Consider the following 15,493-nt stretch of genomic DNA (forward strand, 5'->3'; position numbering starts at 1 on the left):
TTTTTAATTTTTCAGAATATTTTTAATGGTTTAAGAAAAAAAATCACCTGCGGTTAAGCGTGCCATTAAATTGTTAACAGCCCATTAGGTTCCTACGGTAACAGTTTAGAATATATTTAATAGTTTAAAGTAATCGATGTAAAAAAAATGAAAAAAATGGGATTTTAACTATAATGCGTGCAGTATCGTCTGTCAAGATATAGAATAAGTGTACACTTAATATATACTTAGTATGACAGTTAATAAAAATACTAGTACTAAAAATTATTTATTTGTTAAAAAATTATATAAACTTAATAGCGTACTTTGACAATCACCAGTTTGACTTTCTGACGAAAACGCTTTACGTTTAAAAGTCTAAAGTATCTGCAACCTTTTGTAGGTGTTTCTCTGTGTGTGTGTTTGTGTATATATATATATGTATATGTACATATGTATCTATGTATATATTACACTTGAAAATCAATCGTAAGCCAGGTATAAAAGCCAACTCCATTGACATATTCATCAGTTAGTTCAAGCTTTTGCATTACTACACAACTAGTTCGTCTTCGACTTGGTTATTTGTCCGAGATCCATAGTAAGAGATTTATTTATCGTATTTGGTTAACATTTATGGTGTCTATAACTTATATATTTATGAGTGAATTTTAGTGAATGTTAATTTTCTTGTTTGCATTTGCCAAGTGTGTTATGTGCATTGCTATATAGTGTGAAAAGCCCTTGACTTAATCGGTAACATACATATGTACATACACAGATAGTTAGGCAATAATCAGATAAACCAACGTCAGATGCTGACTGACGTCTTCTTAGCTTGCAAAAACAAATTAACTTTTCTCACCTTAATTAACTTACCGACAAATTCTCAATCATCATGTAATTGCATTCATGCATATTCATCGAGGTCTAATTAGTGTCACATTTAGACTAGACTTTAAGCCGGTAAACTAGTTTGCCTCCTTCTTGATTTTGAGTCATCATATCTGGGATATCTACTATTAATTATTTAGTTAATTACTAAATGCAATCCATACAAAACTCTGAATACTTTGTGTTCAAGTAGGAGAAACTTTGTAGTGTTATTTTTTTTTTTTAACAAGTACAGTCACTTGGCCCCCTGCCATTAAGGTCAAATACATACATACATATGTACATACAAGCATGCATATGTATGTGTGTATATACTTATTAGTAAATATATATGCAAGATTTCTTGCAAATTATTACGATCCGCTTGAATGGTTTCAGTAAAGACTGCAATCATAATATGGAACCTTGAACTCATATTATATAAATAATGGATTGGAGTAGTTTGTTTTGTTTTGTTTATCTTTTTTTTTTTTTTTTTTTAATCATTTAATTAACTTTATCCAATTACCCATTTTTCGCCTGCAGCTCGATCCTTAAAAATGAAGGCTGCTTTCGTTCTATTGACTTTGTCGATAGCTTTGGTTTTAGCTGATGACAAATATACAACCAAATATGACAACGTCGATATTGATGAAATTTTGAAATCCGAACGACTTTTCGGCAACTATTTCAAGTGTCTCATCGAAACTGGAAAGTGCACTCCCGAAGGACGTGAGCTCAGAAAGTCTCTGCCGGATGCATTGAAAACGGAGTGCAGCAAGTGCAGCGACAAGCAAAAAAGAGAACACTGACAAAGTAATCCGCTTCATTCTGGACAATAAGCCAGAACAATGGAAGCAACTGCAAGACAAATATGACCCTGAGGATCTCTATATTAAGCGTTACAGAGCCCAGGCTGCCGAGCGTGGAATCAAAATTAAGTAAACTATCGTCCAAAAACGATGTTCTTCTTTAACATATTGAAAATAATATTCATCAGCGCATCAGAAATGTATACGTATTTATAAGATTGTGTGTGTTGAATAATAAAGTTTGTTTTATGGATTTTACAATATATATTATACACAGATATTGTTATTATTATTATTAATGTCGTGCTCATCACATATGCAAGAAGACGACGACGACGACCACAACGCAGATTCGATTGATCAATGTTGTTTGTTTTCATTACAGTTTAACAAAATCACTTTGGTTTTTTTTCCTAGTTTCACCGTCTTTTATATAAATATGTATGTATGTATGTATGTATGTACATATGACCATGGCAGTTGGACTGTTGGCATCTGTTTGTCTACAGTCCAAATAAAACTCAGTTTTTCAAAGTTAACTCTTGGTAGTGCAGACACAAAGCCTCGTTTTAGTTAAGATGAATACAACTAATTGAATGGAATTGAACAACATTGCTTGCAATATTCGATTATTTTTATTTTTCATTAAAGTTCGTTAAATAAATTTTAGGTATTGAAATGTTGTATGATTAACTTTATAACAAAATAGGCCTTACCTTTTGAATTTGTTCAAGTATTGAAGCCTTGATAACTTTTTTTAAAGCATAATATATATTTTTCTTGTCACAGTTACAACGTACATATTTTTGCCGTCGTTTTATATACAAAATTAATATCTTATAATGGACCTAGACGCCGATTCCTGTCGAAACTTTTCATTTGGTTCAACTTCCAGCACACGATCTGGTTTGCCTCCTGCAAAACCGTCCAACAAGAAAGATAACAAACAAGTACTGGAGAAAGCTGAATCTGAAGGCTCTCCAAAATGTTCAGATATGATGATTACATCCTCATCTACGTCTTCGTCCACAACCATATCCATTAATGCATTTGATTCACAATGTCAGCTTCAAAAAGATTCACGTAAAGAACCGCCAAATATCGGCCACGAATTGAGTGTAGCAAAATCAATATTGCAACAATTTAGTACTTTAAGTGGAGATAACTTGTGAGTCTTATGTTTCAAAAATCAGCATTAGTTTTCAATAGTTCCTTGTAATATTTTATAGGTTTCATCTACAAAAAATGCATTTTTGTCTTCAAATCTGTTCAAATCAACAAGCAGTTAAAAAACAATGACTAATCTTTTTAAAATTTTTATACTATTTCGTAAATGAAACTTTTTAAAACTGTTGTATTTAGTTTATATAATAGTTGTTAGTTGTTAGACCGTAGCTCTTCTATGATGAAAGATAAATATCTATTTCTAAAGGGCAGGAAAATAATTAATATATTAAATTTCTACAGATTTGACCATATTAGCGATATAATAAAGCGTGTAATTGATGAGCGCCCACCCAATGTGATTGATTTTTTTGAAGAATTCAGTAGGAATGTACGCGAACAGAAGTTCCATTTGCCGGAACGGTTTCCTCCGAAAGGGGTTTTTGACGAGTCCCGCATGTTTCGGATCGCCAAAACCATTCTGCAATCAATGAAGGTTTGTAGACGGCTCCCCAATATCTATTAATTGATCTAAGGATTTCGTTAACAGTTGCCTTATAACGTTGAAACGGAGGATTTTGGTATCCAAGAAGATCTTTCAGCGGAAGATAAGACGAATGTTGATGATGACTTTCGAATAGTGATCGATGATTCCGTTCGACATTTTGTGACTTTTAACGAACGGGTGCAGCAACTTCAATTCTTTTGGAACCAATGTGGATTTAGTATAAGCAACGATGATATATTTCAACTGGCTTGTGCAATGAATCGCTTACAGACACATCCATCCATAATGCAGTGTCGCTTTTGGGGATGTATAAACGGCTTGAAGGCTTCATATTACATAGTGGAAGCTTCATTGACCCGCGAAGAAATAGCATCTCGATTGGTAATGATGGAGGAGGAAATGAAGGAAAAACAACTTCCACTTAAAATGCAAAAGAACAGAGAGGAGAAGCCGGCACCACCTCACATTGGGCCCGAACTTACGCCTGGAGTCTACGGCTGGGAAAATTTCTCACCAGAGGAACTGGTACATATGAAACCAAAAGCAGCTGCTGTACCCCTAGTACAAGAAATGGAACTCTATGATATACCGCCTGAGTACATCGGACTCGGGTGCAATCGATATTCGTATTTTGTTGTTAATTCGTTATATGACGATTGGATTGAGCTGCCAATAGTGACACCAAGGCAAATTGTGGTATCGCGGCAGATTAAGAAGTTTTTCACAGGAGATCTGGAGGCAGATGTCATATCGTACCCTTGCTTTCCAGGCAAGGAAAAACATTATCTACGGGCTATGATTGCTCGCATCACAGCCGGAACTTATGTGGCACCACAAGGATATTACAGACGAATGACTAAAAGGGAAAAGAGGCTTTTTGAGGGAAATGAGGTGGACGAAGAAGAGGAGGAAGAAGAGGAAGAGGATTTCGAAGGCGAGGAAGACACAATAGACGGTAAAAGTTTAATATTGTTAAAAATGCAAAATAGATTCGAGATTTCGAAGGCTTAGAAAAGGCGTCTGTTTGAAATTGTAAATCTTTGGTAGTTATGTTTCTTTAAAGTTTTACTAAAGAGTCCCTTTGCAAACTTAAGCCCGGAACCTACTATTACAAAACTAACTCAAAATCTCTATCTGGTAATGTCCGTCTGTATCAAGACCTAGATCTTTGAGACTATAAATCATAGAGCTAATAAATTTGGTACGTAGATTTGTAATGTATTTAAGCAGATCAGAAAGGTTTATTAACTAGCGGGATAGTTAGGATTAAAATATAAAAATGAGACGCACCAAAATGCTAAACAATATTATTTCATCGCTTTAAAAGAAATAATTAATACGCGATATAGCCATCATTATCGCTACTGTTTATAGATTTATTATGTTCTTATTTTTGCTGATAACAGAAACTTGTGAGATATATAATTTTGTTGATAAGGAAAAATTTATTTGTGAATTTGTCTAGATAATGATGTTATGCTATTAAAAAATGAAAGATATGAAATGGAACCATTGGGATCACTGGAAACTCCAATTGCTTGGGTTCATGTAAGATCGAATATTTTGAATCAAGGCCGTGTTGTGTGGTTCGATGAGGAGAAGGCCCAAAAGGATAGAGAGAAGGCTTTGGCTCAATTTTTGAAAATGCGTCTAATGGAGGAAATGGGAGAAGATATGGAGGAAGAGGAAGCTGAAGAGGAAGAAGAGGGAGACGAAGAAGGAATGTTAGACAGTTTAATTCAACCAGAAACTGGACCTAATATTTTATCATCTTGTGGAAGTGACAGAAGGGATGAAGTACCGCAGCCCTGGTTAGTGCGGTTAACTAGCAAGTATACCAATCAAAAAGAACGTATGTTGGTCATGCAGTCGAACGTCTGGCCTGGTGCATTCACATTCATTTTCGAAAAGACCTGTGAATCAATTTATTTGGGTTGGGGCCACAAATACGTGGCACGTAACATGCCCTTCAAGCATCTTCCACCTGTTCAAGAAGAATTTGTCCACGGACCTGAGGACTTTATAGAAGCCTCCGATCCTAGTGTGGAAGAAGAAGCTGCATATCGCGAATGGCTTCAAGGCAAACAGAAAGTTGCTGCCGGTATTGATGAAGAAGTAGCAGACTATGATGACGATGAGTTTGAGGATTCCGAAAATGATGATGATGTAGTCTAGGTATTTAAATGACAATTGATGGTCCTTATCTATTCAAAGTTGAGAATTTTATTGAGTATTAAACAGAAATTTAAAGCTTCTGCAATTTTTCTTATTTGAATGTGTTGTAATATTACGATCCTAGTCTTAGATCTTTTCCGATATAATAGTGACCGGTTTTAAATATTAATTCCGTTCGATTGATTAAAATTTGTTTATTCTGTGAATTTGTAGTGTTTTAATAAGTATATGCAAATAAGGTACATATTACGTGAACTATACATAAATATATTTTACAGAATGCTTATATACAATTAAAAACTTTCTACGTGAAAACAATTGTAAGCTTAATCACACTTTTAGTCTATATATTTCAAATTTAATTTAATGACTATAATGTAAAATTTTTTCCCCATCGCAAGTTTTGCAAATTTCTTTATTATACGTACTATGCATATTTTAAGTTGGTGGCTTATGACTTGGTATATAGTAGTAGAAATATCGTACACACACCTTGTGTATCGTGTTCTTCCACCACTGTGCAGAATGAAAAATTGCTTCCGTTGTCGTTTCAAAGCAGATCTTACAGCGGTGAGGATTCCTTTAATTTAGATGTAGCATTGGCTAATGGCATTAGTGAATCGTGTACATTTTCGTCCGACTAAGAAAATTAATTTTAATCATTATTGATATAAGCTTCTCGATAGTGGTAAGATCTTACTTGGGTTATTGGTAAAATATCGTTGTTGCTTTCGATTGGTTTTGGAGTCAAATGATTTCGACACAAGTTTTTAAGCTGCTTAATTGAAACGGCGAATTCATTATTCATACTTTTGGTTAACAACATCTGTTGAAAAGAAAGGAATTTCAAGTGACTAGTTTTTAAGCGCAATAAAGTGATTATACCTCTTTTTCAATTTTGTCCAAAGACTCATCGACATTTAAAATTTTTTGCTTATACTCTGGCCAACTATTACTCAATGTAGCGACGTGAGATGTTATGTTCTCTGAGCGATCCAACAAATCATCCAGTTTCGTCTGTATAATACAAAAAATTAATGAAATTCTAAAGATTATTCCGTTATCGTACCTTGTGAACTAAAATTTCATCCCGAAGCATTTTCGTTGTCTGACTGTATGTGTTATTAACGTCTTTGAGATCGTTTTGGAATTGTTTAAAGGAATTCTCGAATGTCTGATTTAGAGCGCTGATCTCCTCCGAGAAATTATTTGGTGAATTTGCGGCATGAAGTACAGGTAACTGGCTTAAATTGGACTAAAATTTTTTGCATGACATTAATGTTTTTCTAGTTTCCTTAGTTTGTCAAACATTACCTTCAATGCAGCAGTTTCAGACTGAATAATTTTTTGAACTTCCATGTATCGATTGTAATGATCCTTTATCTCTTCTATATCGGTTGCAACAGCCTCGATTTTGGCTCCAAAATCAGCCACCATTTTCTCGTCTTGGCCATGATTTCTTTGAGCATTCACTGTAGCCTCAAGACTACTGAAATTCGTACGTAAACTGTCCACAGTTTTTCGCAAATCATTTATCTGTGTAATCACTGCGGTTTGATTTTTTAAAAGGAACGACGAAGTTTCGTGCCACTTTTGGAGTGTATCAGGAAAGTTTTTGCTTATTGCAGATACTGTAAAGATTTATATATTACAAAAAAATAAACGGAAAAAATATCATCGTCTGCTTTTATATTTACCTTCCTCAATTTTATGCCGATAATCAGATATCTGTTGTCGTAAATCAAAGTAAAGCCAATACAGAATGGCAACAATTAAAACGCTGGTGATTCCTATGAGGACTGGTCCACATGTCCGAAAGTAATTATTTTTTCGATGGCTTCGACGGCTAGATCCAGACACGTTTGTCTAAAGCGGTAAAGAAATATTTTGATAAAATAGATTGTTTTAATAACAAAAGTAGAAGGGGTTCATTTATGTAAAAAGTCAGTACGCAATTTAAATGTTTTCATTTATATTGATGAAAAACTGACAATTGGTCTTGTGATCTTGTCGTCAAACAGTCTCCCCTAATAGCCTTCTCTGGGTATACGGTTGGGCTATTGTCTATTACAACTTGCTGTACGTGCCAATTCTTTTTTTTCGTTGTTTTTGTTTCTGACTTACTATAATGTATATGTACAAGTACATATACATACATACATATATACAATATGAAATTAGTAAATAATTGTGCGTAACTGAATGTGTGTAACAACCTACCCAGACATAATCCTCAGGGTCATCCGTTGAGACTGACAGCAATTTGTCTTGGGAATGCATAGCTCTACGGCCATTTGTCGTGTTTCTTTTAGCCGTGGAGTGTGCTATCAGGGCGTCTAGTTCCCTTCTTTTCTTCATTTTTTTGCCTCCTCCTCCAGAACGTAAAGGAACTTCAATTCGATGATGACAGTCCATAGTGGTGTGGTTAACGTAATTTAGACTTTACTTCCAATTAAATTTAGCATCAATAGATTCTCCAACATGCTCTCGTAGTTATCCGTTCAACAATAATCTTTGGAACTCAGTTAATAGATATACCTATAAAAACACCACTTGTTCTGCGCATGTTTGGAACGGACGGTTATGCACATACATATCAATGAAAATACTTAAATTTTATACATCAATGCCCTTTTGTTCTATTGCCTAGCAGTGCTGCCAGTTTAGCAATTAAATTGCTAAATCTAGCAATTTTTGAAAGAAACTACAATTTTTTTTAAGTCTATTTAAAATTTTTACAGTTTTTCTAATTTTGAAATCGGAAGTTACAAAACCTGGCATCAATAAGCCAAGTTAAAGCAAAAGATTCGTATTGATTAAATTTTAGGCGATATTTAATAAAAAATTTAAATTATATTAAAAATAATGATATCATATGCCTTTTTGAATTTAAGCATTTCTGTTTATTTTTTCTACCTCTAATATGCATTTTTCGTTTGAAATTAAAAACTAAATATTTTAGCTACTATTTTGGCAGTTTATCACGCATATTTTAGCTTTTTTTTGTGCGTGTAGATACTATGCTTATCTACATTAAGGGATTTTCGCGAAATTATTTAGCATGGTGACACTGTTGATGTCAGCTTATTGATTTTTGTTATTTTTTATTGTTGGTGCAATTGAATCTTTCCATGTAGTTTTTTTTTTTTTTTTTTGATTGTTACTATTGCGAGATATGTATTATGTGCTCGTGCTTGTGTGCTTAAAATTCCCCTTCAGTGTCTTCTAATATAAGATAAAGATAATTGACATGTATTATTATGCTAGTTGCAGTTGACTACTATTACTTTTACTACATTTCAAAATGGCAAAATACTTTACCCACATCAGCCAAAAGGTCAGTCCGGCCAACGTGAATATATGCAGTACTAAGTGCAAGTCCCAGTTATTGGAGGAGCAAGAGAATGTCACATTAATCGTTAATCGTCGGGTCAATGGAACGCGCCAGAAACGTTGGATGCGATGCAAATGGCAGAAGAAGCTGGTGCTATTGTTAATATTAATTTGTATGTTAATATTAATTATATTCGCCAACACAGATATACTGTTCAGGGGCAATATATTTACGGTATTTCTATCGAGCCGACTTAACAAACTGTCCCATATCAAAAAACAGCAGTCAAGATATGATTCAGATACGGATCTAACAACACCCGCAAAGCCAGTCTTGAAGCCCACGCATTATCTTCTGAACTATTCGTCGTCGACACATCTGGACTTGGGTGCGCAGGCGCCACCAATGGTTTCCGACTATAATATATTCGTTATATACACCAAAGAGAATTACCATTTGCACTTGAAGTTCGATTTATTTGCACACAGTTTGCTAAAGCATACAAATGCCCAACTTCATCTACACGTAATCACCGACAAGGACAGTCAAACGTCTGTGCTGGATATCCTGCAAAAGCAGATTCGCAGATTTCGGCGAACAGTGATTTACACCATGTACGACGTAAAGGTCTGCTCTGTTATAATACAAGATATAGCTGCAAAGTTATCACCCCATTTTAGCTCTGCTCCCAACTCATACTATAGCGACTCACTTTTCTTCCTGTCGCTTGGCTTACATCGAATCGCCGACACGAGCTTGAGCAAAGCGATCCTGCTCGATTGTGATATCGTCTTCCGTTCAGATGTTCGGTTGTTGTTCGGAGAATTCGACAACTTCTTGCCGCATCAACTGTTTGGGCTAGCGCCGGAACTGACACCGGTCTATCGTCACATACTCTATCGTTACCGAGTGCGCTTCCCAAAGACAAGCTTTGGCAATCCTTATTATCCCATGCGATTTGCGAAAAATAACGAAATTGGAGCAGGGGATCAAGCCAATCATATCCATGAACACCACGGGTATCCAGGACTCAACTCTGGGGTGGTTCTATTACTTTTGAACCGTATTAGGGAATCAAAAACCTATGTAGAAGCCCTTACGAGCACTGAGGTTCATAGGCTGGTCGCAAAATATTCGTTTAAGGGTCATTTGGGAGACCAAGACTTCTTTACACTGCTAGGATACGAATATCCCAATTTAATATACAGATTAGACTGCGTTTGGAATAGACAACTCTGTACATGGTGGAAGGACCACGGATATAGTGACATATTCGACGCCTACTTTCGCTGTGAGGGCGTCATAAAAATGTATCACGGCAATTGTAACACACGCATTCCAGAATAGTAGTTATGCATATAAAAATTAAATAAAGCATTGTTTAGTCATATTTAAGAAAATTGTTTACTTTATATATGCATGGACTTGGAACCTAGAGTTTTAAATATAAAGCTTTATTGTTGATAAATAATAGTTTTTTGTTTTGTTTTTGTAATAGAGTCAATGGTAACCTATATTTTCTCGTGGTAATAAAGAACAAGCTACAGCTGCAAGAAATCCCACGGCAGCATAGGTGGACACAGCATGCAATTTGGAAGACTCCATTAATACTTGAGCGACAAAGGGTGTGATCATGGCGCCCAACCGAGCTAGCACCGAGCAGCCAGAAACACCGATAGACCGAAGTGGTGCAGGATAGATTTCAGGAGTGTAGATATAAATTGCTTGGAAAATTCCTGATATGGCTCCCCTCGCAAGAAATAGTGTAATCGAGGTATAGAATCGACTGAAAGGCATATGATAATTATTCTGAGATGAATAACAAAATAATTGCGACATAAATACCTTGTAATTGTCGTTAATATCAGAATACATAGAACTAATACTATATACTGCATAACCATTGTTTTCTTTTTTTCCAACAAATTTAATAATTTCCAATGTTATTAATATTCCTGGAAATTCCGATAACGTTATCCACAGCAAATCCATAAAATCGGTTGTCATAAATGTGACACATTCGTTGGGACTCTGCTCCTTATTTCTAGAAACCATAAGTTCTGTTGTGACCAGGACCAATCCGTAGTAACAGAATGCGGAAGCAAGCCAAATAAACCATAATAATAAGGTTGTATAACAGAGATTTGGTTTCAAAAGTGACTTAAAACTCTCTGCAGAGGTGTTTTCTTCATCGGGAATCAATCGTCCAATTAACATATGACGCTTATTATTCTTTGCTATCTGTCAATAGATTTATTAATAGAGAAACTTGGCATACTCTCTGTTTAACTTACTTGTTCTAGAACCTTTACAGCCTTTTCGTTGTTTCCATTGGACGAATGATAACGAGCCGATTCGGTGAGCCACTGTGAATTGGAAGCCAATTTTAGGAAGCGAATCATTTTAAACGAATTTTCTATCGTACTTACTGGAGACAATACAGTGAAAATCAACAGCGGAGTAGCAGAAAGACTAAGTAGTCCTCGCCATCCAAAGAATGGATAAACTACGAGGGCCAGCACAACTTCAAAACAAGCACCCAAAGCCCAGAAGCACTAGAATAAAATGTATTAATGAAATGTCCTATCTAAGTCATAGAATAAACTCTCACGTCCATTAGTACAACACATTTTCCTTTGTGTTTTGTAGGAAGGAATTCTGCATATAACGTAACACTGGAAAACATGAAAAACTCTTTATAAGAAATAAAATTTTAATTTAAAATACATACGATTGGGGAACACAACCAATGGAAAATCCAACCAGACCTCTAAGTAACAACAGCCAGGAAAAGCTGGGAGCTACCGAACTTAAGATGCTGTACAGGACCAATAATACCCCAAACAAGGATAGGGCCTAAAACAAAACTTGGACAATTAAGAATTGAGGGGAATTTAAAAGAGGATCGTACTGATTTGCGACCATATCTGTTGCTTAATTGTGACCAAAAACTAGAGCTAAGCATCATTCCAAGAAATACAACAGTGGTTACTGAAGCCTGTTGAAACTTTGTAATATTCCATTCACATGATAGTGCCGGTCCAAGGATACTTAGTATAGTCATTTCCATAGAATCTGCCATCCAACAGAGTCCCACCAATAAAGACAGCTTAACATGAAACCATCCGAATCCGAATATATTAATAGCTTGTTGCACAGTGTAGGCATCTGTAAACAATTTAGAAGTTAACCCAGAAATTAAGGGTAAGTACTTTGACATTATTAACTGACATATTTACCATCGGGATTTATAGCGACAGTCTTTAGTTCCAAGTTTGAGGATGTATCCAAGAGATCCCTTTGAGAGTAATGAGCTGATGAACTTAATGGCTCGTTGCCTATGTGATGCATGATTTTAAATAAAAAGAAATTCCGGGGCCTATAATATGTAAATACTTTAAATCTCAGTCTATTGCGTTTGTAAATAAATTTCTGAAATGTTCTTCGGGCAGTTTATTAAATTATTTTATATTTTCAATGGTGGCACACCCATTAGTTTCACTTTCTATTTAAATGCTTTAATTTCTACCTGCCTAAAAAGTATGAACATACAACAAGAAATATGTGTATATCTAGATATTTCAAAATCTAGTTAAGCATCAAATCAGTTTGATAGTTTGATTGAAGTAATCTTTTATAAATAGCTTAGTGCCAAATGATTCACTTCTATGTATAAACAGAAGTTAAAATCTTAAATTCAGTTGCACACAGTTAATTTGAGAGATGAGATCAATGGCCGCATTGTTGTCCAAAACGCTAGATTAACAACTTTTTATTTCGGTATCAAAACATTTTAATAAAATTTCCTGCATTTGTATATTTTTTAAAGCAATTAAAACTTACCGATGTATTAACTTTCAATCAGAACTTTCTTTTTGCCAATGCAGTTAAAATGTAAACATTATTAAACAATACTTACACAGGCACACAAATACAATTACATTTGACTTAAATTTCTCACGTCTCTGTTGAAAGGTAATGTACGGTGCACATATGTATGTATACAAGATCGAATACACAAGGTGGCAACGCTGGCTTTTAAATTTTAATTCAAGACAACTTAAGAATTTTCTTTACTATAAATTTCTCTGCAACACCTTTATTTGGGGATATTTATTAACAATTTGTACAACTTCCAACAATTAAGCCGTAAGATTTACCCGTATATGTTTTAGTATATGTTATAAGCCCCAATTACAATCTACATTTACAATATCTTTTTCCAGCAGAATTATTTTGTATAAATTCTACATTTCCTAGAGTGTTGTGGAAATAATTTAGAGATAAAATGACGATTCCAATTGATGATTTATAAAGATTTTTTACGAAACGTTTGTGTCGAAATTGTGGGAAATTTTAACAACATCGATATATGTATGTGTATTTTGTTGCAATGTTTAATAATAAACAAACCCTTATTTATTTTAGAAAACTGTACAAAAGGAATTAGCTGTAGACCTTTTTATAGAATATGTTTGTTGTCAATGGACGTTAGATAACTGCTTCATTAACTTTAGGCGTAAATGTCAATAATTAAACGAGAATGTTAATCGGCAGTACCCATTCACAGTTGACCTAACCGTGAAACGAATTATAACTGAACCTTTGAGGAACGTTGGCGTTGGAATATTGAGTCAATCTTCGAAAAGACATCACTGGACTTTCTGGCAGCATCAACTTTGAAGTGCAATCCTCTTAAGCCATAGTAGTCAACCAATGGTTTAGTTTGTTTGTGGTATGACTCAAGGCGTTTTTTCAGTGCCTCGGCGTTGTCATCGCTTCGTCGGATCAAAGGTTCGCCAGTAATCTATAAAAATATTATTGTTTAGATAATTATTCCAAGTTCTTATATATGTATGTATGTATATGAATATTTGTTATAACATACATCATCTTTCATTGGCTGCTTGGGGGGAGCAAATTCTTCGTGATAAGACCTTCCACTTGCTTGATGAATTAAACGTCCGGTAATTCGTCTAACTAACAAATTGTCATCAATGGAAAATTCAACAACAGCATCCAAATTAGTTTTCCTCTTGTCAAGTAATGTATCGAGCTATAGAAGAAATGTTAAAAATGAAATAGCATTTAACATTTTCCTCTCAATAAATGTGCAGAAATTACCTTTTGAGCTTGCACAACAGTCCTTGGGAAACCGTCCAGAAGGAAACCATTTTTGCATTCTGGTTTATCCAAATTCGAATCAATCATGTCGACAACTAGTTCATCGGATACCAATTTTCCCTCGTCCATGACTTTCTTGAGCTCGGCGCCTAGCTTGGATCCGGAGGAAATCTCAGCTCGAAGCATGTCACCCGTGGAAAGATGGCAGACGCAAAACTTCTCCTTTAACAGAGGCGCCTAAATGGTAAGACAACATAGTTATTAATAATTGATTGAATTAAGTTAAAAAGTTTTAAATAAAATAACCTCCAACAAAGTGGTCTTCGTGTACATGTATACAGCTTGTGTATGTAGAACGTGTCTACATGTGTATGTATGTGCGTCAATACATACACCATAGAAAGGAAAGCGTGGCTATTCATTTGTATGTACATTTGTATGTATGTATGTTTGCTCAAACTCTATAAATATTGCGTAAGGGATCAGACCACTTTATTACTTGATATTAAATACGTATATATCTATATCTATGTGTATAATTAATTTGATTGACTTATGTAATACTTATTAATCCCACCTGTGTCCCCTTTCCAGAGCCGGGTGGACCCAAAAGTATGGCGTTAATTCCTTTGTTTTCGGATTCATATCGCTCAACTGGAACTGCTGCGGTTGGTGCCATTGTACATTTGTCTGTATTACTGATATAAAATATAAATTGTTGCGCTTAAATTTAATTCATAACTTCTGTTAATATACTTCTGATAACAAACTAGCGATTGACCGAAAGTCTGAAGGTTAAATAAAAAAAGAGCTGGGCAAAGCATTCGATGATACTATCGATAGTCACGATATATCTTTTAGTTTTAAATTTCTCTGGTGTCCATACTTTTGGAAGTCCCGAATTCGTTTTCTATATATTATATTTCGTAGATTTTTGCAAGATTAGTTGGTTTTTCAAAGTAAGACACAATTTACTCGTTTAGTTGTTAAAATGTTTTTGTTTTGCGGGCTCATGCAATAATCAAATTGCTCGATTTAATGCGATATCTAAAATTAAGATACGAGATATTAAGATGTTAATTAATGCGCTTCAAAATGTTGTCTGGGCTATGAGTGATGTGAATGATATCGATAATTTAAAGCGATATTTTCTCAATTCAGCGTCTTTCCCAAAATTTGAAAAAAGCACAGAAAAGCAAAAATGCTGTTTGTATGCATAATATGTATAACATATGTAGTTGTGCAAAGCCAGCTTTCTGGATTTAGATTAAAATCAACTAAATTTTTTTTTAAATTAAATATTTAAATTTCTGAAATTACCGAATAAAAGTTTGTGGCTCCATGGTTAAACTTTGGTATAAATCAGGTACTTTACAAAATACTGAGCAATCCATGTCTGTTGAAAAACAAGATTTCAGAATATGTACATATGTATGTATGTATGTATGTATATTTACATATATGTTAGCTTGAATATATGTACAGACATATGTACATACATACATATGTTTCTTTCTTAATTTT

General features: G+C 34.6%; 6 protein-coding genes across 6 annotated transcripts; 3 read left to right on the plus strand and 3 right to left on the minus strand.

Annotated features, from left to right (window-relative positions):
• Window positions 1-491: 491 nt before the first annotated feature.
• EbpIII (Ejaculatory bulb protein III) lies at window positions 492-1,929 on the plus strand. The gene is given in 3 exon segments (XM_068292020.1): window positions 492-580; window positions 1,399-1,649; window positions 1,651-1,929. Coding segments are annotated over 2 exon segments (384 nt in total). The 5' UTR covers window positions 492-580; window positions 1,399-1,412; the 3' UTR covers window positions 1,798-1,929.
• Window positions 1,930-2,425: 496 nt separating this feature from the next.
• On the plus strand, window positions 2,426-5,596 carry Rsph4a (Radial spoke head protein 4a). The gene is made up of 4 exons (XM_068292017.1): window positions 2,426-2,832; window positions 3,132-3,324; window positions 3,379-4,291; window positions 4,802-5,596. Exons 1-4 carry the CDS (start codon window positions 2,507-2,509, stop codon window positions 5,509-5,511), a joined length of 2,142 nt encoding a protein of 713 aa, XP_068148118.1. The 5' UTR covers window positions 2,426-2,506; the 3' UTR covers window positions 5,512-5,596.
• An 84-nt stretch (window positions 5,597-5,680) lies between these two features.
• On the minus strand, window positions 5,681-8,144 carry LOC137578297 (polyamine-modulated factor 1-binding protein 1). Its single transcript, XM_068292018.1, has 7 exons — window positions 7,732-8,144; window positions 7,209-7,377; window positions 6,826-7,142; window positions 6,581-6,766; window positions 6,397-6,528; window positions 6,212-6,337; window positions 5,681-6,151 (listed from the first exon to the last, which is right to left on the minus strand). Exons 1-7 carry the CDS (start codon window positions 7,924-7,926, stop codon window positions 6,074-6,076), a joined length of 1,203 nt encoding a protein of 400 aa, XP_068148119.1. The 5' UTR covers window positions 7,927-8,144; the 3' UTR covers window positions 5,681-6,073.
• Window positions 8,145-8,601: 457 nt separating this feature from the next.
• On the plus strand, window positions 8,602-10,316 carry Xxylt (Xyloside xylosyltransferase). The gene has a single exon (XM_068289953.1). It carries the CDS (start codon window positions 8,816-8,818, stop codon window positions 10,190-10,192), a length of 1,377 nt encoding a protein of 458 aa, XP_068146054.1. The 5' UTR covers window positions 8,602-8,815; the 3' UTR covers window positions 10,193-10,316.
• LOC137576700 (synaptic vesicle 2-related protein) lies at window positions 10,279-12,773 on the minus strand. The gene is given in 10 exon segments (XM_068289952.1): window positions 10,279-10,631; window positions 10,691-10,761; window positions 10,763-11,086; window positions 11,140-11,211; window positions 11,275-11,400; window positions 11,457-11,520; window positions 11,577-11,701; window positions 11,757-12,013; window positions 12,085-12,224; window positions 12,765-12,773. Coding segments are annotated over 9 exon segments (1,437 nt in total). The 5' UTR covers window positions 12,197-12,224; window positions 12,765-12,773; the 3' UTR covers window positions 10,279-10,345.
• Window positions 12,774-13,220: 447 nt separating this feature from the next.
• Window positions 13,221-14,780, minus strand: Ak2 (Adenylate kinase 2). The gene is made up of 4 exons (XM_068289954.1): window positions 14,547-14,780; window positions 13,970-14,206; window positions 13,734-13,901; window positions 13,221-13,652 (listed from the first exon to the last, which is right to left on the minus strand). Exons 1-4 carry the CDS (start codon window positions 14,646-14,648, stop codon window positions 13,437-13,439), a joined length of 723 nt encoding a protein of 240 aa, XP_068146055.1. The 5' UTR covers window positions 14,649-14,780; the 3' UTR covers window positions 13,221-13,436.
• Window positions 14,781-15,493: the final 713 nt, after the last annotated feature.

The sequence above is a fragment of the Drosophila tropicalis genome, unplaced genomic scaffold, assembly GCF_018151085.1.
Source record: "Drosophila tropicalis isolate 14030-0801.00 unplaced genomic scaffold, ASM1815108v1 contig_593, whole genome shotgun sequence".
NCBI classification, from domain to species: Eukaryota; Metazoa; Arthropoda; class Insecta; order Diptera; family Drosophilidae; genus Drosophila; species Drosophila tropicalis.

Excerpts from the sequence above, each read along its gene's own strand:
- Xxylt (XM_068289953.1), top strand. The coding sequence starts at position 8,816 with ATGGCAAAATACTTTACCCACATCAGCCAAAAGGTCAGTCCGGCCAAC.
- LOC137578297 (XM_068292018.1), bottom strand. The coding sequence starts at position 7,926 with ATGGACTGTCATCATCGAATTGAAGTTCCTTTACGTTCTGGAGGAGGA. Across the intron at positions 7,378-7,731 it reads ACCCTGAGGATTATGTCTGG|ACAAACGTGTCTGGATCTAG; the intron begins GTAGGTTGTTAC and ends TTACCGCTTTAG. Across the intron at positions 6,767-6,825 it reads CTGAAACTGCTGCATTGAAG|TCCAATTTAAGCCAGTTACC; the intron begins GTAATGTTTGAC and ends AAAAAATTTTAG.
- Rsph4a (XM_068292017.1), top strand. The coding sequence starts at position 2,507 with ATGGACCTAGACGCCGATTCCTGTCGAAACTTTTCATTTGGTTCAACT. Across the intron at positions 2,833-3,131 it reads ACTTTAAGTGGAGATAACTT|ATTTGACCATATTAGCGATA; the intron begins GTGAGTCTTATG and ends AAATTTCTACAG. Across the intron at positions 4,292-4,801 it reads CGAGGAAGACACAATAGACG|ATAATGATGTTATGCTATTA; the intron begins GTAAAAGTTTAA and ends GAATTTGTCTAG.
- Ak2 (XM_068289954.1), bottom strand. The coding sequence starts at position 14,648 with ATGGCACCAACCGCAGCAGTTCCAGTTGAGCGATATGAATCCGAAAAC. Across the intron at positions 14,207-14,546 it reads GCTCTGGAAAGGGGACACAG|GCGCCTCTGTTAAAGGAGAA; the intron begins GTGGGATTAATA and ends CTTACCATTTAG. Across the intron at positions 13,653-13,733 it reads AGCAGCCAATGAAAGATGAT|ATTACTGGCGAACCTTTGAT; the intron begins GTATGTTATAAC and ends ATATTTTTATAG.